At 41.6% G+C, this 27,988-nt stretch overlaps 1 protein-coding gene across 3 annotated transcripts in view; it reads left to right on the top strand.

The window, feature by feature from the left end:
* Positions 1-27,435, top strand: part of nebl (nebulette) — a 308,612-nt gene extending 281,177 nt beyond the window's left edge. For 2 of the 3 annotated variants that reach the window (XM_033015403.1, XM_033015397.1), the window contains 4 exons: positions 3,138-3,230; positions 6,665-6,808; positions 13,718-13,842; positions 26,272-27,435. In XM_033015403.1, coding sequence (XP_032871294.1) covers positions 3,138-3,230; positions 6,665-6,808; positions 13,718-13,842; positions 26,272-26,448 — 539 coding nt within the window. In that variant the 3' untranslated portion in view covers positions 26,449-27,435. The remainder of the gene's footprint in view (positions 1-3,137; positions 3,231-6,664; positions 6,809-13,717; positions 13,843-26,271) is intronic. The other variant, XM_033015411.1, reaches the window with a different exon arrangement.
* The last annotated feature ends 553 nt before the right edge of the window (positions 27,436-27,988 follow it).

Here is a 27,988-nt window from a genome sequence, read left to right as displayed (position 1 = left end):
TGTGGATAATGAAGTAGATTTTCAAAGTCTACAGAGAGATTTATGCCAATTGGAAGAGTGGGCTGAAAGATGGCAGATGGAGTTTAATGCTGATAAGTGCGAGGTGCTGCATCTTGGCAGGACTAATCAAAATTGGACGTACATGGTAAATGGTAGGGAATTGAAGAATGCAGGTGAACAGAGGGATCTGGGAATAACTGTGCACAGTTCCCTGAAAGTGGAATCTCATGTAGATAGGGTGGTAAAGAAAGCTTTTGGTGTGCTGGCCTTTATAAATCAGAGCATTGAGTATAGAAGTTGGGATGTAATGTTAAAATTGTACAAGGCATTGGTGAGGCCAATTCTGGAGTATGGTGTACAATTTTGGTCGCCTAATTATAGGAAGGATGTCAACAAAATAGAGAGAGTACAGAGGAGATTTACTAGAATGTTGCCTGGGTTTCAGCAACTAAGTTACAGAGAAAGGTTGAACAAGTTAGGGCTTTATTCTTTGGAGCGCAGAAGGTTAAGGGGGGACTTGATAGAGGTCTTTAAAATGATTCAGATTCAGATTCAGAAAACTTTATTGTCTGTCGCAACAGAAAATCCTCTTTGACGTGGCTCCACATACAAACATACGGGAGCAGCGCGCCGCGAGTCGCTCACTGAGTAGCGCCCCGCCCCTTGGGTTGTCAGCAGCGATACAATAATAAAGAACACACAAAATGTAACACAAACATCCACCACAGGATTCATCACTGTGGTGGAAGGCACACAATTTGGCCAGTCCTCCTCCACTTCCCCCCCGTGGACCGGACCAGAGTCCAGAGTCAGTCCAGGATCGGCTCTTCCTCACCGGAGACCGCGGCTTTAAGTTGTTGTAGGCCGCAGGCCGGCAATCAAGATTTAAAGTCCCCGCCACAGCCAGAATATTTTTCATATTTTTATGATACTGCCTGTAAGGGAAATTCATTTTGTTGTCTCTAATTGAGACAATGACAATAAATTGAATACAATACAATACAATACAAAAAGCACCGTAGACTGCAGGGCCGGCGGTCGAAGCTCCCCTCCAGGGGTGATGGTAAGTCCATGCCGGCCCCGCGGTAGAAGTTGGCCGCGGGCCGGCAGTGATGGCTTCTTCTTCCCCCGGGTCCCCCACGAGGGATCCCAGGCTGTAGACGCCGCACCAGCTGGAGCTGTGCAGACCGCGCGCAGCTTCAGGCTGCAACTTCAGGCTGCCGGCTGCCCCGGGCCAGCGAGACGGAGCGCTCCCCTCCGGCGAGCCCCAGCGAGGGCTCACCCGCTCCACGCCGAGAGTCCACGCTGCGCCCGCCGCTGAAGCCCCGGGCGCGTCTCCGGGAAAGGCCGTGCCGATCCTTGATGTTAGGCCACGGGGATTAGGCCATGGAAAAAGTCGCCTCTCCATGGAGGAGGCGACCGAAACGGTTTCCCCCTTACCCCCCCACACCACCCCCCACACAAAACACACGAAGGAACATTAAATACATACTTTAAAACAAACTAAAAAATAAAAAAAAGTTGAAAAAAACTGACGCGCTGCTGACATGGCTGCTGCCAGAACAGCGCCCCCGATGAGAGGGATAGAGAGAGTTGACGTGGATAAGCTTTTCCCACTGAGAGTATGGAAGATTCAAACAAGAGAACATGACTTGAGAATTAAGGGACAGAAGTTTAGGGGTAACATGAGGGGGAACTTCTTTACTCAGAGAGTGGTGGCTGTGTGGAATGAGCTTCCAGTGAAGGTGGTGGAGGCAGGTTCTTTTTTTATCATTTCAAAATAAATTGGATAGTTATATGGACGGGAAAGGAATGGAGGGTTATGGTCTGAGCGCAGGTATATGGGACTAGGGGAGAATACGTGTTCGGCACGAACTAGAAGCGTCGAGATGGCCTGTTTCCGTGCTGTAATTGTTATATGGTTATTATATGGTTATATGATAGATTCTTAAGCCCTTGTCCCACTTACGTGTCCTTGGCACGCTAATTACGTGACCATTCGCCCGCACAGCCATCTGGAGCGTGTGACGTCATTTGAAGGTAGACACAAAATGCTGGAGTAACTCAGCGGCACCGGCAGCATCTCTGGAGAGAAGGAATGGATGATGTTTCGTGTTGAGACTCTTCTTCAGTCTGAACGAAGGGTCTTGACCCGAAACGTCACCCATTGCTTCTCTCCAGAGATGCTGCCTGTCCCGCTGAGTTACTCCAGCTTTTTGTGTCTACAATTTTCTTGGCCCCGCTCTGGGAGTAGAAGTGGGGGCGGATCCGGACTGCAACAGCTGTGAGCCCCAGGCCGAGGCCGGCGATCATTTGCCTGCTTCTGCTGTTGTTGAAGGTGAGACGTTGTGTCGCGCCAGGGTCTTGGGCCTGTCCCACTTTGGCCGTCAGTTACGCGACATGCCGTTGGCGCGCGAAGATTTTGTTCACTCCAAAAATTTCGGAGCCCCGCGCGATGTGGCTCACAACTACATACCCCTCCGCACTTCTCTGTGGGACCGGCCCCGCATGGCCACAAGATGCCCGTGCGCCTCAACACGACCACGAGGTTGCGTAATTTGCGTTCCAAGGACACATAAGTGAGACAGGCCCTTTAATAGTCCTACAAAATAGCCTAATGAGTCACATTGACTTGGATTGTGCAATAAATGCTGCTTTCCCAAATGTGCCTACAATCCATGAATGTTAATGAAGTTTTCCCACCTGCCTCCCAACTTCAACTGGAGATGGCAATCTATGGATAATATTTTGTTATAGTAAAATAACAAAGGCATAACTCAATTGCCATATATTGAACTTTAGGAAAACTGTTGAAAAGGTTAAAAAGGTTAAAAGGCTGTGGAGGGTGTAGGTCCCGACCACGGGGGAAAATGGAGGAGGACTGGCCAAGCTCTGTGCCTTCCACCACAGTGATGAATGCTGTGGTGGATGTTTGTGTAAATTTTTTTAATGTGGTTGTGTTCTTTATTATTGTACCGCTGCTGGCAACCCAAATACCACCGACCTTGGTTGTGTGGCAAATAAATTATATTATATCAATTAGACAATGTTTTAGAAACCTGCTTTAAACCACTGTAGTTCAGGCTTTGCTATCGAGGCTTTTACATGTCTCCTATCCTTTCCTTTTCTGCTAAAAGAATTTAAAGTATGGCGTACTGATCCTGGTTCCATCTTTGACTTTGATCCTCTTGAAGACAACATTCAATCCAGAAGTCTACACTTGCTCTCTGGTATAAATCCTACATGCTTTTAAGTTTTATTTCCCAGTTTATTTGCTTTTATTTAATAATGCAAATTGAAGTGAATTTGTTGTTATATATTTTATTTAAATAAAATTAAATGTATTTAAATTCCATTAAATTCAGATGGTGGATCAATTATAAATTTTAGACAAAGTTAAAATTCAGTTCGGAAGCAGTTGGGCAGAACTGTGCTGATGTAGACATTGGGACCAAAACATCCCATCTCAACATAGTGCGTTGACTTATAATTGTTTTTGATTTTAAGTTGAACTATAGAAAGAGGGGAAAAAAAATCTTGAACCAAACTTCGGCAGCATACTTTGTAAATTGGAGTTGGTGCCGCAGTGCCCAATCTGGGCCATATGTGGTGGGATAATTTTGCTGAATTTCCACACCAACCTCCTGGATGGTGTCTCAAAGCTCAAACAACACTGTATTAAGGCCCTGACTCTAGAACACATAAATCAACAATTAAATTAGACTAAACTAAAATTTTAAAACATCACTTTCCTCATTCACCAGGTTGGAAATCTGATTGAAATCAGTGTAGTTTCTAATCCTCCTCTAGTTCTGTCCTGGCATTAGATCAGAGAATAAATTCAGCAGTGAATCAGCAGTGATGCTGTGTAGTGACAGATGTAGTGGCTTCTATCACTCAACCCTGCAGCATGTTTAAGTCTGGAACATGTTTGCATCAGCAAGGAGCAAGGTTCCCTTTGAAATCTTTAACCACACAATTTAGTGCAAAGAGTTTAGTCTCTCCAAACAAGTCAAATATCTTGTTGAATGTACTGTACATCTGAATATAGTGGAATTAAATTATTTGTGTTATTCAACTGGCTGTTATACTTTTTATATGAAAATAAAATTATGAAAGGTAATCCTAAGTGAATGGTTTACAAATAAATAAAAACTAGGGCTAGCCGAAGCAGCATAACTTTAATGTGCACATTTTCTCAAATAATAAATCTGTAAGTTGCCTTTCACCAAGCATTGTAGCAATGGATGATACTCCTCCCAATACAATAATCAAACTCTAATATATGTACTTTTGATAACAGGGGTCACATGCTAAATGACAAATTAGAGGGAATGTAAATCTTCATAAATTGATGGGTTTGGGTTGAGATAAATCTTTCAAATTTGTGATCAGCCTACTTTGAACCAACTTAAGATGGGATGACGGACAGGTGGCCAAAGCACTTCCATGGTTCAAGGTTGTTCATTCAAATATTGTAATGAAGATTTGCTCACTCTTTTAAATTTAACCCTTTCCTGCCATCATAGGTGGATGAGTACCATGATTTAAAGTTCCATTTATTTTAATTTGCCAGGTAATGTAACTAACCTCCTTTAATTTGCACATCCATTTCCACAAGCTGCAGATCCCTCTTTCTCCCAACTGCAATCTTCTACAACCCACCCATGCCATCCCCCATTCCTGTTGACCTGCCCAATCCCTCCCATCTTTAGCTTTCCTACTTCAGACTTACAGACATAGGGGCATGCAACGCAGATACAGGCTCTTCAGTCCAACTTGTCCATGCTGACCAAGATGCCCCATCTACACTAGTCTCACCTGCCTGTGTTTGGTCCAGGCAACTGGTACCCGTGTAGATCATTGGTCCCAACCAAAGTATTATTATGGCTTTCCCAAATGCTACGACAACATTACCACCATCCCTCTGCTTCAAAGTAAGTACTGAAACTAGTATCTCCATTCCAAAAAGGTGTATGTGCTTACATCAATAATAGGTAGTTCCACTACATTTTTGAAACAAGGAATTCATAAGATGTGTTGTATACACTCTACTGCCCAGAAAATTTTTTTTGTTTGTTTTTCTTTCTCGCTGATGTGAAATGCTGAAATGAAATCAATTTCAGTAAATTCATTTAGTTACATTTCATCCACCAAAACCCACTCTGCACTCATGCCACCATCAGAATCCTGAATCTGATGTCCTTTCAAACTGCAATGATTGTTGGTATCCTGTTGCTACAATCATTAAGATACATACTTCAGAATATCAAGTCACATTTATATATATAAGCACATTTAAAAAACAACTCTCGTTGGCCAAAGTGCTTTACATTTGTTATAAGAATAGTATAAACAAACAAACTACATACATATATACATATAGCCCTCGCTCAGTGGACGTCAGGAAAGGCTTAGGAGTATAGATAAGTTTTTAGTCTTGACTTAAAGGAGTCGATGGAGGGGGCAGTTCTGATGGGAAGGGGGATGCTGTTCCAGTCTAGGAGCTGCAACCGCAAAGGCGCGGTCGCCCCTAAGCTTATGCCTAGACCGCGGGATATTCAGCAGCCCCAAGTCGGCCGATCTGAGGGACCTGGAGGTGGAGTGGTGGGTGAGAAGACTTTTAATGTAGGAGGGGGCAAGCCCATTGTGGGCTTTGTAGACATAGAGGAGGGTCTTGAAATGTATACGGAACCGCACAGGGAGCCAGTGGAGAGAGGCCAGGATCGGGGTGATGTGGTCCCTTTTTCGGGTGCCCATCAGGAGTCTCGCTGCGGCGTATAGTAAGGTATAGTAACTTTTTCTTGATTTCTACTGTATATCAGGGAAACGGTGTTTTCCATTTTCACACACTATTTTTCATTGCAGTAGGTAGTGAGTGGTATTGATTAGATACTTAATCTGGATTCATAATTTGCACATACCTAGGCTCCACACTGAATCTGTTAGAGACACATCAGAAACTAATCACAATGCACAGCACTGTGTACCCTGCCATGACTTAATGTTGGTTTGAGATCCTATTGTGCATGAATAGGAGTCATTGCAACTTACTGTCTGAACAATTGACTGCAGCTTCATGAGGTGTGTCATTCTATTTACAAAAGAGTAGGTACTGGCATTGTGAGCTAGCAACTCTTTATGGCTGAGAAATTGAATTCCAAGTAGCCATCTAGATCTGAAGTTGAAGTTGAAAGACTGCAGTGGCCAGTTTTGTTATGGGGCTGGAAAGTACTATTGCTGCTAGAAGATAGAGTCAGAATCTTCTGACAGAATATTTATAAATTTACTACAGATGAATTACATAGAAAATAGGTGCAGGAGTAGGCCATTCGGCGCTTCGAGCCGGCACCTGTATTTATAAATACATTCCTGTACTTACATTGATAAATAAATTCCTGCATTGGTGGTAAAGTAAAGTTGCTTGGTTTTTGAGAAGCACGGAGAATAATTTTATATTATTCTTACCAATTTGTCATTTGGCATACAATCCTTCAAACGTCATGTGACCTATGTTATCAAAAACACAAGAAAATATATATTTGAAATGTTGTAGAAAATTGTATTTAATACCTATTTGGTGTAGTTTAAAACAACTTGATTCTTTTTATATTATTTTGTGTACTTCAGCTTCCCTTTCTATGCTTTTCTCTTCTTGCTGTAGAAAAGGCAAAACGTTATAGTAAACAGTCTCAGTCCACAGGTGTGGGTAGTATAAGTGCTGGAGATGAAAGGTCAGTGATGACAGAGGTTAATCCAACCTTCTCCAGCTACAGTGAAAATACCCTGGAAGTATCCGACGAAGGAGGTACATAGCTGCAATTTCAGTACTAACTCTGCACATCATTGCATGCAAAGCACCTAGATATACAGTACACTGTTATTAAAGTATTGCATTATTATGCATTTAGCCTAATTTGAGTAAATGTCTGGATTGGATTAAGTAGTTCTGACTGAAGCTCATTGAATTGAAATTTTAGTTTGATTTAGTTTAGTACAGATGCTGCCACTTCTGTTAAATATTTACAGCGCATTATATTTTAATTTTGATTAGGCAGACTTTCCACACTCAGATTTTGCTTTCCTTTGACTTCAATGGGAAGTAAAACAGGGGAAGTTCGCCTGACTTCATCACTTGCTCACTGGGCAGGTTTGGTTGAAGTTACACTGAATCAGTCAGTTCTTATTTTGTGCACAGTAGTCACGCTTTTTTAACTAACATAATGAGTAACAACCTGTTGTGTAGTAATATCAAAGTTTTTAGTATTGATTTTGATCTTTGCATTCTCAAATTACTCATGAAGTATCTGTCTGCCAATTGGGAACATGTGTGGAATAAGGCTAAGAAAAAAACATGTATGAATGGTTCCAAGAATGTGGGTGGAGATGGGAAATAAATGCTGACCTTGCATTACCTCTGGCTATGTGCTTGATGTTGTCATTTCGCTATTTAGCATTTTTTAAGGCTTTGTTAACCTTTCTGAATCAAGATTCACACAAGTCATACAGTTTAACTAAGCACTTGCAACATAAAGTTGTTTGTGCTTTTCATCAATTTTTTGCATTTTGTAACAAATTAGAGCTGCTAAAGGATTAAAGTTTTGGACAAAGTGGTACAAGACTTAAACACTAGTGTGATCTGAAAGCTGCTGATTAACCAGTCACAGTGTAAAATCTAATTCAGAACGGCCAATACTGTTAAATTAGAAGCAGGAATAACAATGAAATGGAAATAAATGAAAGGGAAATTATCTCCGCGTTTGGACAACTTGATATACACTTATAAAAGCACCTGGGATTTTGAACAGGAAAAGGGGAACTAGCACCATTTGGAATGTATCTAAATAGTTGTTTTTCTCCCCCCCTTTTATTCTCAAATTGAATTGGCAAAGAAAAATAATTAAATACAGCTTACCTTGTAGCAAGCCTATGTGTCAAACAAGGCAAGTTTATCTGCAGAATTGCTGTGCTATGCATAGAAAAGTAAGAAAAAAATATTTGTTCTGGTACAGCATCATGCATTAACTATAAAAAATGGGTTTTGTAGCAGCTCCGTATTTTTTGGTAAATATTTTTCTCTCTGCGCCTTGTTCCGTGTTTATCTCTCACCCCTTCCCCTACCTCCCTCCCTTCCCTCCCCCTTCTCTCCCCCCTCTCTCCCTTCCCCCCCTCTCTCCCTTCCCCCCATCTCTCTCCCCCCCTCTCTCTTTCTCCCCCTCTCTCTTTCTCCCCCTCTCTCTTTCTCCCCCTCTCTCTTTCTCCCCCTCTCTCTTTCTCCCCCTCTCTCTTTCTCCCCCTCTCTCTTTCTCCCCCTCTCTCTTTCTCCCCCTCTCTCTTTCTCCCCCTCTCTCTTTCTCCCCCTCTCTCTTTCTCCCCCTCTCTCTTTCTCCCCCTCTCTCTTTCTCTCCTCTCCTCTCTCTTTCTCCCCCCTCTCCTTCTCCCCCTCTCTCTTTCTCCCCCTCTCTCTTTCTCCCCCTCTCTCTTTCTCCCCCTCTCTCTTTCTCCTCCTCTCTCTTTCTCCCCCTCTCTCTTTCTCCCCCTCTCTCTTTCTCCCTCTCTCACTTTCTCCCCCCTCTCTCTTTCTCCCCCTCTCACTTTCTCCCCCCTCTCTCCCCCCCCCTCATTCTCCCCCCCCCTCTCCATCTCCCCCCTCCCCTAGGGGTCTATATACCACAGAATTCATTATGCTACTACCATCAGCAGTTGTATCATCAATGAAGATAAGTGAGCCAGTACCTTCAGCAGCCATACATGCCCAGGCCATAACACCCCCACCACCGTGTTTCACAGATGAGGTGGTATGCTTTGGATCTTGGGCAGTTCATTCTCTCCTCCATACTTTGCTCTTGCCATTGCTCTGATATAAGTAAATTTTCGTCTCATCTATCCACAAGACCTTTTTCCAGAACTGTGGTTGCTCTTTTAAGTACTTCTTGGCAAACTGTAACCTGGCCATCCTATTTTTGCGGCTAACCAGTGGTTTGCATCTTGCAGTGTAGCCTCTGTATTTCTGATCATCTGCGGACAATGGCCATTGACAAATCCACTCCTGACTCCTGAAGAGTGTTTCTGATCTGTCGGACAGGTGTTTGGGAATTTTTTTTAAAGTTAAGAGAGAACTCCTCTGTCATCAGATGTGGAGGTCTTCCTTGGCCTGCTATTTCCTTTGAGATTAGTAAGCTCACCAGTGCTCTCTTTCTTGTTAATGATGTTCCAAACAGTTGATTTTGGCAAGCCTAACATTTGGCTGATGTCTCCAATAGTTTTATTCTTGTTTCTCAGTCACACAATGGCTTCTTTCATTGGGACAACTTTGATCCTCATGTTGATAAACAGTAATAAAGTTTCCAAAGGTGATGGACAGACTGGAGGAAAGGCTAGGTGCTGAGAGCGCTCGCATACCTGCATTAAGGAGGCATTTAAACACACCTGAGCAATTACAAACACCGGTGAAGCCATGTGTCCCAAACATTATCGTGCCCTGAAATGGGTGGACTATGTATAAACACAGCTGTAATTTCTACATGGTGAAACCAAAATGTATAAAAATACCCATTAATAAAATCTGACAATATGCACTTTAACCACATGTGAATTTTTCTATTACAAATCTCAAATTGTGGAGTACAGTGGCGAATAAACAAATGATAGGTCTTTGTCATTCAAAAAATGGTACATTCTTGAGTGGCCAAGTCAATCACCCGATCTGAACCCAATTGAGCATGTCTTTTATATGTTGGAGAGAACACTGAAGGGGACTAGCCCCCAAAACAAACATAAGCTAAAGATGGCTGCAATACTGGCCTGGCAGAGCATCATCAGAGAAGACACCCAGCAACTGGTGATGTCCATGAATCACAGATTTCAAGCAGTCATTGCATGCAAAGGATATGAAACAAAATACTAAATATGACGACTTTCATTTACATGACATTGCTCTGTCCCAAACATATGGTGCCCTGTAATAGGGGAACTAAGTATAAACACTGCTGTAATTTCTACATGGTGAAACCAAACTGTGTAAAAATGGCCTTTGTTAAAATCTGACAATGTGCACTTTAACCACATGTGATTTTTTTCTATTACAAATCTAAAATTGTGGAGTACAGAGGCAAATAAACAAATGATAGGTCTTTGTCCGAAAGATTATGGAGGGCACTGTACTCCTCTATAATGTCACCCCCTCAGCCTTCTATGGACCAGAGAAAAAAGACCATTTTTTTCCAACCTCTCCTTATAACTCAAACGCTTCCGACAACATCTGTTATATATGTGTAGGATGGAACTGCAGATGCTGGTTTATACCGAAGATAGACACAAAATGCTGGAATAACTCAGTGGGCCAAGCAGCATCCCTGCAGAAGACTGAAGAAGGCTACCGACCCAAAATATCATCTATTCGTTTTCTCCAGAGATGCTGGCTGACCCGCTGAGTTACTCCAGCATTTTGGGTCTAACATCTGTTATATACATTGTTATAAACATTTAAGAATAGACAACACATTATCAAATAAAGGCTCTTGTTTATTGGATGAATCTTTGATATTTGATATTGATATGCACATTGTAAATTACCATTTATTTTTACTTTCTGATTTAGAGTGTCTAGAATTTTTTGGTAATATCAATTCAAAACATTAATAATGATCTGATTTCTTACAATACCATGTTTTGTTATTTGTCTGCTTACATAATTTGAGTGATTACTTCCTCCATGCAATTAATGAATAGTGGTGAAGAAACTAAGGAGTTGCAAGTCAGTCGTAAGTCTGGGTTGATACACCTGTGAACATAACTAATCCTTGCCTGGCAGCAACGAATTAAATAAATAGAATGATGAGTTACTTTGTTAAAAGTCATGTCCAAATTTATAAACCAGTAATCAAGGAACCTACTAAAGGAAGCAGCCATAAGGATGATTCCAAAAATGAGAGGATTTTTATGATAAAATGAGGAAACTTCCCACCTCGCAAAGGGGTTACCCAAAAGATTATCTTACATGGCTTCACAAGACAAATGTAGGAATTACAAATAAAAGAGAATAATACTTTATACTGCAAATTATCTCATTCAACCTGCCACAATCTCCAGGTAAGAGTATTACCTCTTGGCAACAATCAAATATGAAGCATTAGTTTCCCGTTGTTTGGAGAAATGTACTGTTCACTGGACTAGATGTTGGATAGTTTGATAATATACATGATGAAAGGTTTGTATCTTTCAGGGGAGGTTGCGGATGGAAGTGCAGTTAGGAGAGACAATGGGATTACAAATTCTGTACAAAGAAGTCACTGAGCTGAAGATGAAATATTGTACGCTTCCACAGTTTCTATCTCATAATGAGCAAAGACTATTCCTAATTTAATTTAAGGATGTAAAAATTCTGTTCTGCACAGCATAAAGAAACCCTGAAATTGTGCAGCACATTGAAATTAAACCAGATGGTCTTGGTGCCAGTAACATGGACTTTCAGGAGAATCCATGGGTAATGTGCAACACCTGTAATTTAAACGGCAATATTTCATGTGATACCTCTTTTAACCAGTAGATTACTGCAAAACATTGTTGTGCACCCTGGAGCACACTGATAGGAGGGATGGCAGGAACAGGCGTTTTGATCTTTGTGTGCCCCATCGGCGCGAGGCCTCACCGTTGTCAACGCCCCATGAGGGCTCCATTAGCCGCAACACCGACCTGGATTCCGACCCTCAAGACCCGGCTCCTCCGTCCGACCCGCGAGGCCCCGACCCGGGCTTCTATGCGGCGATCTGGAAGGCAATGAGACCGCGGTGCCCCGATACAGGCCTCCAGCCACATTCCCAGTTCACAGCCACAGATTGTCAGGAAGCCTTCCCAGCTTTTGCTCCCATTATCTGCTATTTTACTAAATATCATCATGCTCTTCTGTCTTTTTCACGGGGATATGTCTTGTACCTTCTAAGTACTGTAATATCACCAGCTTAGGCCATAACTGATGAACTGGCAAATCACCATGCGTAGGAACCACATCACTCACTGGTCCATGCAGCCTTTAGTTATGTGAAAGATTGGAGAGCTTGTTGTCCCTGGAGCAAAGAAAGGAAGATGAGTGGCATAGAAAAGTTAGATAATGAAAATGTATTTTTCCTATGATAGGGGTGTCCTAAAACAAAAGGGCATCGTTTTAAAGTGAAAGGTAGAAGATTTACAGGGGATGTAATGGGCTAATATTTCTACACAGTGGTTGTTATGTGCAACTCGGTACCAGAGGAGGTCATGGAATCTGGTACAATGACCACATTTAAGAGATGTTTAGAGGAAAATGGTACTTTGGTTTTGGTCTTGATTAGTTTATATAGATGTTTGACACATTGATTTTCCTGGCACCACGTGCTTTTGGAATTATATAAAATGTATGACATAGCAGTAGACCATTCAGCTCATTACATCTCTGTTCTATCTTCTAGCACAGGGGTGGGGAACCTTTTCATGGTGGAATGCTATTAGAAATATTTTTCCCAACAAACAACAGCAACAGTAATTAAGATATAACTTGAATGTTTATGCACAAATAAATCAGTCAGAAATCTCTGCAATAGCTTTACTTGTCACCAAGGTGAGAGAGAGAGTCCAAACAGTGATGTACACAGAGTGTCCACACCAAAGGCTGGCACTATTCAGACTGACGATACAGAGAATTTACACACATTTTTATACTCATAAACAGCCGTAAAGCACATGGTTAGTAATTTTCCATAACATGAATAAAGGAACACAGTTTACAAGATACATAATGAAGTTCCTTAGTTAGTTTAGGGAGGCAAGGGAGTGAGTAGGGAGGCAGGCACCTGCCAAAGCAAAAATAAGACTTTATTGTTTGAAAACACACAGACTACAGGATGATAGCATTACAATGGAATGTCACAAGGACGAGAACAGCTCTTATCTATGTTCTCTCAGCTACTGCACTGCAAAAGCCAGTTTTACTATATGCTAACATCTTTAAAGCAGTTTTAAAGGTACAGTCCCCCGATAGCTATAGGAATGAATTTTTCTATCAAATGCCACATTAAGTTAACTGTAATCTAATAAGGCCGCATCCAAGAAACTTCAATTAGATATACTTCAAAATGTACATTATTTTGTTCAAACAGCCCTCATGACTTACCAATGTTTTAATTGTGGCCGTCAGTCGGGGAGGATTATTTTGTTGAATCTTCTTTTACTCTTTGGTATCTTAAATTCGTTCATTTTAAGATAAAATTAAAATTGATAAAAGATGAACAAAAACATATTAATAATCATAAAAAGATTTGTTCTACAAAATTTGGATTCTTTCAAAAGGCCGCACTTAATGGCCTTGTAGGCCCGCAGGTTCCCCACCACTGTTCTAGCATTAGGTCTGTGTCCTTGCAGGTCATGGACCTTCATGTACATGTCAAAATGCTTTTTAAATCAGAGGAGGGTTTCCTGGCATTGAATTCTACACACCAAATCACACTCTGGGTGAAAATTCATTTCTCATTTCCTCTCTAACCCTTTTTTAATTACTTTATGCTTTTAAATTTACCATCCGTGGCACAGACAGAAACTATGGACATCATCTCAAGACCCCAATGGAGTTTAGAGCCGGACAACGGATTGAATCCATGCAAATGCACAATTAAATTGTGTTAAATTTGTGCTGAAATTGTAACACCATATTTTAAACCTTGCCATTGTTTTTATGATCAATTAGCTGCTGTGCTTCCTGGAGCTTACCAGCAGATGCATTCTCCTCATTCTCCTGGATATGGTTATATGCATCAGTCCAATGTATCCTCTGTGAGGCCACAACATTCTCTCCCTCATCAAATTAATATGGTAAGTGGCATTAATTATTAAAGAATAACCTTTACAATTTCATTTAGATTGATTACTAATATTTTTTCTTATATATCTTTGAATTTCTACTTGTTCTTTTCTTTACTTTCCAACCATGAGCATGCACCTCCCAGCTCTTACTAAAAGATAAAGTGATAGACTGTTTGTCTTGACATGTTGGAACTATGATTCCATGTTTGGATGGAAATGACCACTTGTTCAGATCACTTAAATTTGAAAAAAGAGAGGCTGAAAAAATGCGGGCACTCCCTGACTTACCTGAGGTTTATGTTCCGTGAGTCAGAGTTTTGCAAGTCGGAATCACCAACTCTGTATCTGTTTCCATCACCTGTACGAAATAAGTGTATAAAATCATGAGAGGAGTAGATCGGGTAGGTGCACAGAGTCTCTTGCCCAAAGTAGGTAAATCGAGGACCAGAAGACATAGGTTTAGGGTGAAGGGGAAAAGATTTAATAGGAATCTGAGGGGTAACTTTTTTACACATATGGTGGTGGGTGTATGGGACAAGCTGCCTGATGAGGTCGTTCAGGCTGGCACTATCCCATTGTTTAAGAAACAATTAGACTGATACATGAACAGGACAGGTTTGGTGGGATATGGACCAAACGCAGGCAGGTGGGACTGGTGTACAGTAGCTGGGACATGTTGGCCGTTGTGTGCAAGTTGGGCCAATGTTTCCACACTATCACTCCATGACTATGACAAAGTCACTGAGAGTATTAATTGGAGTCCAGCAGAAATCACTCTCTGCATGATGGTCAAATCCATGTCCCTCTCCCCACTCAAACTGCTTGGCTAAAGATCGCTGTCTCAGCAGCGACCAGCTGTGACTCAGCAGCAGCTAACAGCTCAAAACCAATGTGTATTTAAAGTGTTAATGCCAATGTAATTTAACATTATGTAACACCATTATTGTAGTTATGTAAATTATGTAACACCATTATTCTAGTTTTGGATAGTTGATTCATGAAAAATTCGATGGTATTGAATGTGCCAAAGACTCCACATTTTGAATATACCATAAACAAATATGTGGCACATTGGCGCAGCGGTAGAGTTGCTGCCTTACAGCGTCAGAGACGTGTGTTCGATCCTGATTACCGGTGCTGTCTGTACGTTCTTCCCGTGACCTGTGTGGGTTTTCTCTGCGAGCCCATACTCCAAAAGATGAACAGCTTTGTAGGTTAATTGGCTTGTCCCTAGTGTTTGTAGGATAGTGTTAGTGTGCAGGGATCGGTGGTCGCCGCAGAATCGGTGGACCAAAGGGCCTGTTGGCGCGCTGTATCTCTAAATTAAACTAAGTTAAATATATCAACAAAAATGGGCATCATATCATGCATAATTATCAATGCAATTCGCTTTTTGATTATAGCAATTAATTTTGTGCTGAATCTCAATTGAAACTGCATGAACACTTTTTTTCAAATATAAGCAATTTTGATCAACTACAACTTGTTAAAATAATATCTTATTAAACATATTGCAGAGTTTACTATTTCTGAGCTGTTTGAAATGAACTATTGTATGATAACATGCATTAATATACCAAAAAGTATATTCTATAAAGTGACCCATCACTCTTTGGAGACCCTGAACGTTATTTTGCGCTTGGTGAAATTTCCTCCACTGTTTGTGCAACATCCTGGACATGTTAATAGCACCCGCTAAAGGTCTTTGCTTCCTAAGGAAAAGATCACCTTAAGAAAGATTCCTAGATTTATGAAGTAATGTATCAGTTCACTTTCAGAAATTTATTACACCTACACCTATTTATTAAGTCACCTGATATCAGCATGAATGGAGTTTTAAAGTTATATTGTTATTCTATGGAAAGGAATAACAATATATCAACAATAGATGCTGTTTGTTCTCCATTACAACGGCCAGGCCTACAGATTAGATTAGATTAGATTAGATTTACTTTATTAATCCCCTTATTCAGGGGAAATTCAGATATCCTTGCAGCACACCAATAAAAATACAACACAGTATTCATGAAGAAATTCAACACCAAAACACAAAATCATCCACTGTGGGGGAAGGCACAAAGTCCAGTCCCCATCCTCTTGTCCACCCAAAGTCGGGCCTATTGAGGCCTCCACAGTCGCCGCCACGGCGCCCGATGTTCTCGCCGGGTGATGGTGCTCCGGCGTCGGGAGAACCCCCAGCGGCTTGGGGTGCCAGGAACGGCCGCCTTCCCACCGGAGACCGCGGATTCCAAGCCAACAGACCGCGCCGAACGGAGCTCCACACACTGGCGATCTCGGCAAGAGATCCCAGGCTCCGGGATGTAAAGTTCAGCGCCGCAGCTGGCCGCTCCACAGAACCGCGGCTCCACGATGTTCTCATCGGCGGTCCCAGCATACTGGAGTTCCAGCGCGGCGACCCAGGAAAGGCATCGCCCGCTCCGCGACAGCGCTCCAGTGCTGCGCTGCCGCCAAAGCCGATGTTCTGGCCAGGTCCCCTCAGGGAAACGTCGCTCCAGGACTCGCTGGCAGGCCGCGAGGACAGGTCAAAGACGCTGCTCGGAGGAAGGCAACCCCTCCGACCAGGTAGGGACTTGAAAAGCAGTTTCCCCCTTCCCCCCCACCACCCCCCCACACATAAAAGATTAGACCCCCTGACTGCACACTTAACGTACTAAAAATAATAAAAAAGAAGGGAAAAAAAACGGACAGCTGCAGGACAGGCAGCCGTTCAGGACAGCGCCTTCTCTGCAGGAGAATTCAGTTAAAATGGAAAAAAATTACTCGTATAGTCAGCATGACGTGTAATTTATGTTATAATAGAAATACTGCTATGATTTCATAGCAATATCTCATCTCAAGTTTCAGAAGCCTTTTATTGAAGACTGACATTAGAAGCGAAAGCATTTCTCAGAATCCATTATTCTACATATAAGACAATGAAATTAATCTATTAATTGATGTTTTTGAGAAACCACACTTTGTAGTCTGGTGAATGTCTCCAATTCTGCCCCATGATATCATTCATGTAGTCTCTCAGACAGGTTTCATTAAAACAGTAGGGGACATTACTTTGGACCAGCTTGAGAATTCTTAAGAAGTGAACGACTTCAAGAGAATCAAGTTGCTTCCTTGCCTCCTGGAGTCAGCAATAGATCTTCAGGTGCCATGACCCTTAAATGGATCAAACTTTATGCCATGTGTTTTCAATTCCAAACCCAACTACAATGCCCTCCATAATGTTTGGGACAAAGATCCATCATTTATTTATTTGCCTCCGTATTCCACAATTTGCGATTTGTAATAGAAAAAAAATCACATTGTGCACATTGTCAGATTTTAATAAAGGCATTTTTTATACCTTTTGGTTTCACCATGTAGAAATTACAGCAGTGCTTAATTACAGCAGTGTGGGAGAGCAACACACACTCTCACACACAACTGACACACAAGCTTACACACACACTGGCACACACAAGGTTTAAAGTGATATGGGCCAAATCGCGGATAAATGGGACTCGTTTAGATGAGGCATCTTGATCTGCATGTACAAGTTGTGATGAAGGGCCTGTTTCCATGCTGTAAGACTATGACGCATTGTAGAAAGGGAGCAATTGGCGTTTCCAGGGGATGGATTCCAGAGGATCCAGGGGTGATTTATGAACATGTTGGCAGGGCTGGAATTTTTTTTTCACTTTGAAGAAAGATTTGATAACTGGGATTATATTATCTGCAGCAACGGAGGTGAAGAAAAGATTTAGGTGAGGTGAATAATATTATGAGAATAGGACCTGTTTCACTTAACAAAGAGTGTTGGAAGGAACTGCAGGTGCTGGTTTAAACTGCAGATAGATACAAAAAGCTGAAATAATTCAGCGGGACAGGCAGCATCTCTGGAGAGAAAAAATGGGTGATGTTTCAGGTCGAGACCATCAGACTGATGAGGTTGAAAACCAGCCATATAGATTTAAAACACAGTGACTGGAGATGTGTGTTATTCAACTAAGGGCAGAAATCAGAATCATGTGTTCAACTTTATTGACGTGACACCATAATATATATATTTTACAGGAAAAATAATTTAATGGGGTGGCACAGTGGCGCAGCGATAGAGTTGCTGCCTTACAGCACCACAGACCCAGATTTGATCCTGATTGTGGGTGCTGTCTGTACAGAATTTGTACATTCTCCCTATGACCACATGGGTTTTCTCTGGATATTCCGGTTTCTCCCACATCCGAAAATTGTCCCTGGCGTGTAAGATAGAACTGGTGTATGGTAGATTGCTGGTCGGTGTGGACTTGGTGGGCCCGAAGGGCCTGTTTCCATATATATGTTTTACATATATATCTTAATTTCATTGAACCATATACTTGGTTGAATATGTGGCATTATTTTTGTCTTGTTTCTATAGTCAAGGGGTAAGGTTGATTAATTTATTTGTGCAGAACAGTGATGGAAGTCTGACTCCTCTTGTTTCTATTTTCTCTCTCTCTCTCTCCACATTATATATATATATATATATATATTCATAGCAGCATGAAATATAATCTGATTTCCATACATGAATATACTAAGGTCATTCATGTGCTGCACCTATTGATCAGAGCCTGGCTCTATTGTGGAATGTAATTAGGAATGTAATTTAGCCTAACCTTATTCATACCTAATCCAATTTAAAGCATAAATGTTGCATTCAAGTGTAAGTTAAAAGACTGGCTATAGTATGCACCAGATTGCATAATTTCAAGCTGAAAAATGCAAAAGCTCCCTACAGTAGGAGGGGGGACAGCCCCCTCCCACACCCTCCCCCTCTCCCTTGGTTGCTACACTCCCTTGAGCTTGGTCGCTGCACTCCCTCGCAATTTCTCACACTAAACTTTCACCCAATGTTGAAAGTCCTGCCCTTGACTCCGCTATCTTTAAGAGCTCTGTATAGCTCTCTCTTGAAAGCATCCAGTGAACCAGCCTCCACCCCTCCTTCTGAGGCAGGGAATTCCACACTCACAACTGTGTGAAAAAGTTTTCCCACATCTCTGTTCTAAATGGCTTACCCCTTATTCTTAAACTGTGGCCCCTGGTTCCGGACTCCCCCAACATTGGGAACACGTTTCCTGCCTCTAGCGTGTTCAAACCCTTAATAATCTTATATGCTTCAATAAGATCTCCTCTCATCCTTCTAAACTCCAGAGTATACAAGCCCAGCCGCTCCATTCTATCAACATATTACAGTCCAGCCATCCCGGGAATTAACCTGGTGAACCTACGCTGCACTCCCTCAATAGCAAGAATGTCCTTCCTCAAATTGGGAGACCAAAACTACACACAATACTCCAGGTATGGTCTCACTAGGGCCCTGTACAACTGCAGAAGGACCTCTTGATACTCAACTGCTCTTGTTATGAAGGCCAACATGCCATTTGCTTTCTTCACTGCCTGCTGTACCTGCATGCTTACTTTCATTGACTGATGAACAATGACCCCCAGATCCCATTGAACTTCCCCTGTTCCCCAATTTGACTCCATTTAGATAATAATATGCCTTCCTGTTTTTGCCACCAAAGTGGATAACCTCACACTTATCCACATTAAACTTAATCTGCCATGCATCTGCCCACTCACCCAACCTGTCCAAGTCACCCTGCATTCTCATAGCATCCTCCTCGCAGTTCACACTGCCACCCAGGTTTGTGTCATCTGCAAATTTGCTAATGTTACTTGTAATCCCTTCATCTTATGCATTAATGTATATTGTAAATAGCTGCGGTCCCAGCACCGAGCCTTGCGGTACCCCACTTGTCACTGCCTGCCATTCTGAAAGTCAATGTGAATGGAGGAAAGCAGCATTCTGCCTCACTGTCAGTATCAGATCAAATCAAACAAACATATGTTGATGGCTAATATTTATGTATAAATTGCCAGAGAAAACGGATAAAAATAAATTCCTGTAGTTGCTTAAAAAAACGACACTGGAGCAACTCAGTGTGCAAGGCAGTTCCTTCGGAGAACATGGATGGAGACATTTTGTGTTAGCACCTTTCTTCAGAATCATTCATTCAGAGTCTGAAAGGTCCTGATCCAAAGCATCATCTAATCATACTCATAATCATAATCATACTTTATTAGCCAAGTATGTTTTGCAACATATACGAGGAAATTGATTTGTCGTAGTCATACTAATAAAAAGCAACAGAACACACAAAATACATTTTAACATAAATATCCACCACAGTGACACTTCCACATTCCTCACTGTGATGGAAGGCGAAAAAAATGTTCAATCTCTTCCCTTCATTGTTCTCCCAAGCGTCCTCGTGGCGATCCCCGCAAGCGACGACATGATGCACTCTGTGACGCGTTGGGCGACCAATTCTGTCAACATGTTGGACGACGACAGAAGCCAACAGCGAGCTACACGTTGTCTGACACACGAGCGAACGATTGTTCTCCCGTGGTTGTGGTCCTTGAGCCTTCCATTGATGGGGTGATCTTGACTCCCGTAGCCGGCGGCGGGTGCTCCACGTCAGAGCGATCAAACTCCTGCATCGTGGGGATCTCAGCTCCCCTGCGCTGGGCAATCGCACCCCGGGTCGGGGCTGGTCGAAGCCTTTTGCGACTTTGGAGCTACCAACTCGGTTTCTACCCGAGACTGCGAGCTCTGCGATGTTGAAAGCATCTATCCCAGGCAAGGGATCGGCCCCGATGGTAAGTCCACGCCTCGCGGTGGGGCTCAAAGTCAGTCGCGAGCAAGGCCTCCAGCTCCATGATGTTAGGCCACAGATTGATCGAAGATACGACTCGGAAAACAATCGCATCTCTGGCAAGGTATGAGAATGAAAAAAGGTTTCCCCCGACCTTCTCCCGCACCCGTCACATCGAACAAACCAGAGAACTTTAACACAAACTTTTAAAACACACCAAAATTAAAAAAAGACAAAAGGACAGACAGACTGTTGGCAATCCATCTTATTTTGAGATGCTGCCTGACCCACAGTTACTCCAGCGTTTAGTGTCTTTTTTTTATTGAGCCAACATTTGCAGTACCTTGTTCCCTTTCTTCTGACTTTAGTCTAAAGAAGGGTCTTGACAACACAATACAATACAATACAATTTATTTGTCACTTGAACCTCATAGAGGCTCAAATGAAATGGTGTTTCTGCAGTCATACACACAAGAAAAAAAGACCCAAGACACAACACAATTTACACAGACATCCATCACAGCGCATCTCCTCCTCGCTGTGATGGAAGGCAAAAAAACCTATCTCTCCCCTGCACCCCCCATTCCCCTCCCGATGTCAGTCAAAGCCCCCGGTGGGCGATGGCAATTGTCCCGCGGCCATTAACACGGTAACCCAAAGCGTCACCCATTTCTTCTCTCCACAGGTGCTGCCTGTCCCGCTGAATTACTCCAGCATTTTGTGTCTATTTGCTGTACCTTGTTGGGACGACAGATGGCACAATGGGCTAAGTGTTCGGCTGGCAACCGGAAGGTGGCCGGTTCGAATCCCGCTTGGAGTGCATACTGTCGTTGTGTCCTTGGGCAAGACACTTCACCCACCTTTGCCTGTGTGTGAATGTGTGTGAGTGATTGGTGGTTGTCGGAGAGGCCATAGGCGCAGATTGGCAGCCACGCTTCCGTCAGTCTGCCCCAGGGCAGCTGTGGCTACAGAAGTAGCTTACCACCACCGAGTGTGACTGAGGAGTGAATGAATAATGCGATGTAAAGCGCCTTGAGTATTAGAAAGGCGCTATATAAATCCCATCCATTATTACCTTGGTCCTGTATTTCCTTTTCTCTTTAAAGGAATGCACTCATTTTTAAGATTTAAAGTACAAAAATAAATCTGCTAAATATTAAGACAATTTTATCTCTTAAAATATAAAATATATATTTAGGTATCCAAACTGTGCTGTGATTGAATTACTATAACCTATTTCATTCTCACATTTTCATCAACTCTCTCCTCTCTCCTTTCACAAATTCCTTTTACCTATTCCTTTTCTCCAAAGATGTTGTCTGACCCGCTGAGTTACTCCAGCTTTTTGTGTCTAGCTTCCCAAATTCTACCATCCATTTGCACGCCACGAGCAGGCTGCCTACCAATCGGCATATCTGTGAGATGTGGGATGAACTAGGGACTGCCCAGAGAAAGCCCACACGATCACAGAGAGAACATGTAAACGCCACACAAACAGCACTTTTTTTTTTTCCGGAAATGTTTTTTTATTAGATTTTTAAACAAATGTACTATTTACAAGGGAAGGTAGAAAGCTCAAACAATTTAAAAAACACTTAAACAAACTTATCAAATTAAAATATTAACATTTTTATCTATAATATATTCAACCTCCTGCGGTGACCATCGTTCACAGAAGGCCTCCACAGTCCCCGTGGAAACCGTGTGTTCCCTCTCTAGGGACACGCGGGCACGGACGTAACCCCGGAAAAGGGGCAGGCAGCCGCCCGTTGTGCGGCCATCGACTGCCCGCTGCCTGGACCCGCGAATGGCCATCTTGGCCAGGCCACACAAACAGCACTGGGAGTCGGGATTGAACCAGGGTCAAGGGCGCTTTGAGGCAATAGCACCAGTAGCTGTGCCACATTGCCAACATATTTTCCTTAATCAAAGGGGTCAAAACTAAGAAACATAGATTTAATGTGGTGGAAGGATGAGGAAAAGATCTTTCATCCAAAGGGCACAATTATAAAGCACTTGAAAACTTGAGAGTTGCACAGCTATGGACTTGGCGCTGGAAATTGAGATTAAGCTGAATAGCTCATTTCAGACTGTTGTGGTTGCCTTGGGCTGAAGGCCTCTTTCTGCACCACAAATGTTCGATGATATTGTGACAAGTGTTTGCTAACCTTATACTCATTCAGTTTATTCAGCTCAATTTACAATTATGATGAAGCTGCTGCTGCTGCTTTTGATGTGACAATGTTGTTTTGTTTTTTTAAATTATTAGATTCAGTCATGATTTATTGAAATGTAGAGAGATTTACCAAGGAGCATTTCATGTTCCAGCCTTTGATGAAGTAAACGTCATAATACTGTTCTCTGCTGTAGTGGAAAAATAAATACATGGAACGGATCTATCTTTTTATTTTGGTTATTTTGTAGATTAACATTTTATTTTGTATATTAACAAATGCCTCTGTAAATCAAACTGCATCCATTAGTTCCATGTGTAAGAAGGAACTGCAGATGCTGGAAAATCGAAGGTAGACAAAAATGCTGGAGAAACTCAGCGGGTAAAGCTCCCCCCTTGACTCCATTCAAGGACCCAAGCAGTCGTTCCAGGTGTAACAGAGGTTCACCTGCACCTCCTCCAACATCATCTATTGCATCCGCAGCTCTAGATGCAGGCTGATCTACATCGGTGAGACTAAGCGGAAGTTGGGCGATCGTTTCGCCGAACACCTTCGCTCGGTCCGCATTAACCAACCTGATCTCCCGGTGGCTCAGCACTTCAACTCCCCCTCCCATTCCGAACCCGACCTTTCTGTCCTGGGCCTCCTCCATGGCCAGAGTGAGCTCCACCGGAAATTGGAGGAGCAGCACCTCATATTTCACTTGGGCAGTTTATACCCCAGCGGCATGAACATTGACTTCACCAATTTCCAGTAGCCCTTATTGTCTCCTCCCCTTCTCAGCTCTCCCTCAGCCCTCTGGCTCCTCCTCTGCCTTTCTTCTTCTCCCCCCCCCCCCCACCCCCCACCACCCTACATCAGTCTGAAGAAGGATTTCGGCCCGAAACGTTGCCTATTTCCTTCGCTCCATAGATGCTGCCGCACCCGCTGAGTTTCTCCAGCATTTTTGTCTACCTTCCACTAGGTCTATTGTAGTCATCCTATTCATTACAACTGCAAAGAGCTGCCACAGTGATAGATACTATTTTCTTTGTTTTAAAAGAACTGAAGTATGGTTTCACAGTGAATGTAAAGATGTGACTAACTGAACATAAAATAGTTACCATAAGTTATCCATTTGATAGAGTTCTCACAAATGTTCTTATTAGGGTGGTAGATGTTTGCTTTATCCATATATCAAAGAAGAGATTCCTGTTGAAGGGACTGTTCCCTTTGAGACACTCTGTTCTACTCTTCTGTCCCCACCAATCATTCCTCATGACACCTTTCCATACAAAGGCAGGAAATGCAACACCTGTCCTTTCACCTATTCCCTTTCTACCATTCAGCACCCTAGACAGTTCTCCCAAGTGAATCACCAATTAATGTGCTCTCCTTCCACTTTAGTGTACTGCCGTATGTGTTCACAGTGAGAATCAGATTGGGTGATCACTTTGTTGAGCACCTGTATTCATGCAAGAATGGCCCTAAGCATCTGGTTGCCTGTCACTTGAATTTATCATCCCATTCCCATTTAACCTTTCCGTCTGAGGCCTCTTCACCCATTATAATGAGATCAATCAAAGGCTCGAGGAATCTGGGCATATTGCAACCTTCTGGATGGAATATCAAATTATACAATTTTAGGAACTCGATTTCTTGCTTCAAACAAAACTGCCTATCTTTACTCTGATATTGGCTCTAGTTTTTCTCTCTCCATTAAGTCATAGTATCATAGAATTATTGAGTTATAAGGCACAGAGATTGGTACTTCAGCCCACTATCAGCACATCTCTATACTTATCCCAATTACCACCACTTGACCCATTGCCTTCTGTGCCTTAGTGATGCAAGTGTTCATTTAGGTTCATTTAAAATGTTGTTTAAATTCTTCATTTTAAATTCTTCCTCTGACTCCTCGTGAGAAAATCTTCTTCTGGACTTCAATGAGCATTTCTCCTCTGTTTTTACTATGGGGACAAACATGAACACTGCGGAACCTGGGTCAGTTAATGGAGATGTCTTGAGGACAGTCCGTTTTATGGTTGAGTTGGTGGTGGACATCCTAAGGTGTATGAAGGGAGATAGGGTCTGATCAGGTGTATCTGAGGACACTGGGGGAAGCTAGGGAATACACTGTTAAGGTGTCGAAATGCTATGTTACAGTTGTATAAGATGTTGGTGAGGCTGCAGGTGGAGTATTGTGTTCGGTTGGGTCACCCTGTTATGGGAAGAATTCTATTAAGCTGGAAAGAGTGCAGAGAAGATTTACAAGGATGTTGCCAGGACTTGAACTATGTGGAGAAGCTGAGCTGAGCTATGCCTGAGCTATGGGAGAAGCTGGGCAGGCTAGGACTATTCCTTGGAGGGCAGGAGGCTGAGGGGTGATATTATAGAGGTGCATAACACTGTCCTGTTACAACCCGTTTCTGGATGGGATAAATCAAGTTCTGCACATGCTAACAGAACTCAGTTTGCCAATTTGCTAATACCAGTTTCCTGGTTTAACTTAACAAGTAACTGATGGGGAAATTTTCTACTTAAATAAAATACTTATGGAAAAAAATGACTTCATTTAGAATAATTTCACACCGGTATAAAATATGTAATTCCTGTAAAATAAAATGTTGTGTTGTAGCCAACACAAACTATTATTATAAATATGTTTTTTCTATGGGTTCCACCTGCACATGTAAATGCAATTAATGTGTATTTCGGTTTGTGGAGTAGGAGTGTGGAATAAATTGAACGGGGAATTGAAGCAATGCACAAACATGAATCATTTTAAAATGATATATAAAAAAATAATTCTCAAGGGGTACAGGGATGGAGGGGATGGTTGACAAGTGGGGGTTAGTGTTTATCTATTGCTTTACTATTGTTTACTTATGTTTGGGTACTTCAGTTATGAAGTTTGTATGTACATAATAGTTGTATGTATATATATGTCTGTAGGTATTACGGGAAATTGCCTAGGGTAGTATTATTAATAGTAATGAATTGATTTTTAGATATGGTAGAAGTGTTGGGGAAAAGGGGTGAGATTTAATAAGTTATTCTGCTTCTCACTCCTTTTCGAGCTTGTACAGACACAGAGTTGGACATTGGAACTTTGATTTTGTTCTTCTCATTGCTTTGTAAATATTGATTGTAATGTCCAATTGTTTTATAATTTCGATTTTGTTAATATTAATGTCGTTAATGTCTTTACTTGTTCGGAATAAATAAATAAATAAATAAATAAATAAATAGATTATAGTAAGTAGACCACTATTTGTGTAAAACATTGTGTAAAGCATTGTTGTAAAATGTTTTAACTATTATTTATGTATTTTAAACCTTTTGCAATACTCACTAATTACTGACATTGAATAGCTCCCTCATAATATTACCAAATTTGTTTCCACAAGTTCATATTAGACATTATTTCTGTCATTTGGTGGGGGGGAGACGGGAGGGTGAAGCTGCTTCAAATCAGCCTAAATAATTTTGACATCAGTCCGATAGCGGCTGAGTCGGCTGTGTAGAGGATGAGTCCTTCATTTAGCAAATGGTCACTACACAAGATACTTGTCTTTTCATTACAGAGGACATACCGAGCAATGTACGATTACACTGCTGCTGATGAGGATGAGGTTTCCTTCAAGGATGGCGATTATATCATCAATGTACAAGCAATCGATGAGGGGTGGATGTACGGCACTGTGCAGAGAACAGGAAGAACTGGAATGCTTCCAGCAAACTATGTAGAACCTCTTCACTGAATCCTGATTCTCACCATTTGTGCTTAAGCCTTTATTTTTATTACACTAAATGGTAATTAAATATCAAAAGGGAAAGATAACTGTTAAGTATATTAAAATCCTATTTACTATCTGAATAGCTTTTCATTATTGTATTAATAATGTAGACTTTCTAAGAAACTCTTCTTCCTACTGACTAATCGTATTGTTCCGAAGGAAAGCTCTCATTACCACTGTTTCCTGCAGTCAGTAAGGCTTTTAATAATGTTGATGTATCAACATTGATTATGCTAATCTTTAACAGTAAAACAGAAACTTTCAGCGGATGTGTTTGTGTTACAGGTTGTGATCAGTTTTGATCATAACACACTCTACCACAAATATATAACAATGACTGTGTAAGGCTTAACTTTAGTTGCTTCTATAGTATTTGCAGATTCTTGTGTTTGCAAAGTGTTTTAAGTTTTTAAAAATCCATCGTGATGATAATGTGTGTTACAAATGATTGTGGGCTAATTCTGGAGAGATTTAATACTAACATGCATATTTGTATTTTGCCTGTGAGATGCACAAAGGTTACTAATGTCAAATGCATAACATGAAGTATTTCCTTAGTGGAACTTTGTCTGTCTTCCTATGCACTGTGGATATCTCAAGCACTTTCTTCACATTGAAATGAATTATCTGTGTATAGGTTGCTTGATAATGTTTAATTTCAGGTGATTTTTCTTTTGCCTTTTTAGATTTTGGAGTAATTTGGGTTATTAGAAATTGAGATTCCATTGGATGAATGTCTGGGTTTGTTTGGTTTAACTTTGCTTGATTTGGTTCTTGGTTTTGCATGCTCTGTCTGCACTGTCTTGATAGTCAATAATCCAGTTTATTGAATTGGTTATAAGGTAGCTCTCAATACTTTTATCCTGGCAAATGAACAATTCTGTATTACTGGTATAACAATGCGGTGACTAGTGCCACAAAGGACTTAATAAAGATATTGTAGTATGTTCATTCTTTTGATTAATGGTCAATATTTTTTTCAAAGCAATACAACTATTTTCCTTTACATATACACATCAAAAATATTTTTAAAAAAAACGAATATTATGCCATTTAGAAAATCATATTCATGTTATTCTATCATCTGGTTAGAGGATTTTTTATTTACACAGAGAGGGCAGGCAGGATGATCCAATTTATTCCCAGTGGCATGTGTCATTGTTGAAACTACTTTGGTTCTAGGAGTGACCTTGAATCTATTTTCCAGTCCACCGCGTGATTCTTTACCTCAGTTAGCTCACCATTAAAAAAAGGCTGCTTTTGTATTTTGTCATCAGATGTTCTTTTGACATGTTCTGTCCTGCTGATCTGTGAGTCATTCAACAATGTGTGGATGCTGGGGAGGATTTTCTGGGACAGAATGTGGGTCTCGTCCTGTGTCTTGATGTGAATATTCTGTGCAGACAGGTCAGGTGTAAGTGGTTAGGCTGTCTTGCATATCTGCGGTACCTTGTCCTTGTCTCTCCAGCATAGAGTAAAGGGCCTGTCCCACGAGCATGCGACT

This window comes from Amblyraja radiata, chromosome 2 (assembly GCF_010909765.2).
Source record: "Amblyraja radiata isolate CabotCenter1 chromosome 2, sAmbRad1.1.pri, whole genome shotgun sequence".
NCBI lineage: Eukaryota > Metazoa > Chordata > Chondrichthyes > Rajiformes > Rajidae > Amblyraja > Amblyraja radiata.
Note: the sequence above shows the minus strand (reverse complement) of the source record. Positions and strands in the feature narration are given on the sequence as shown.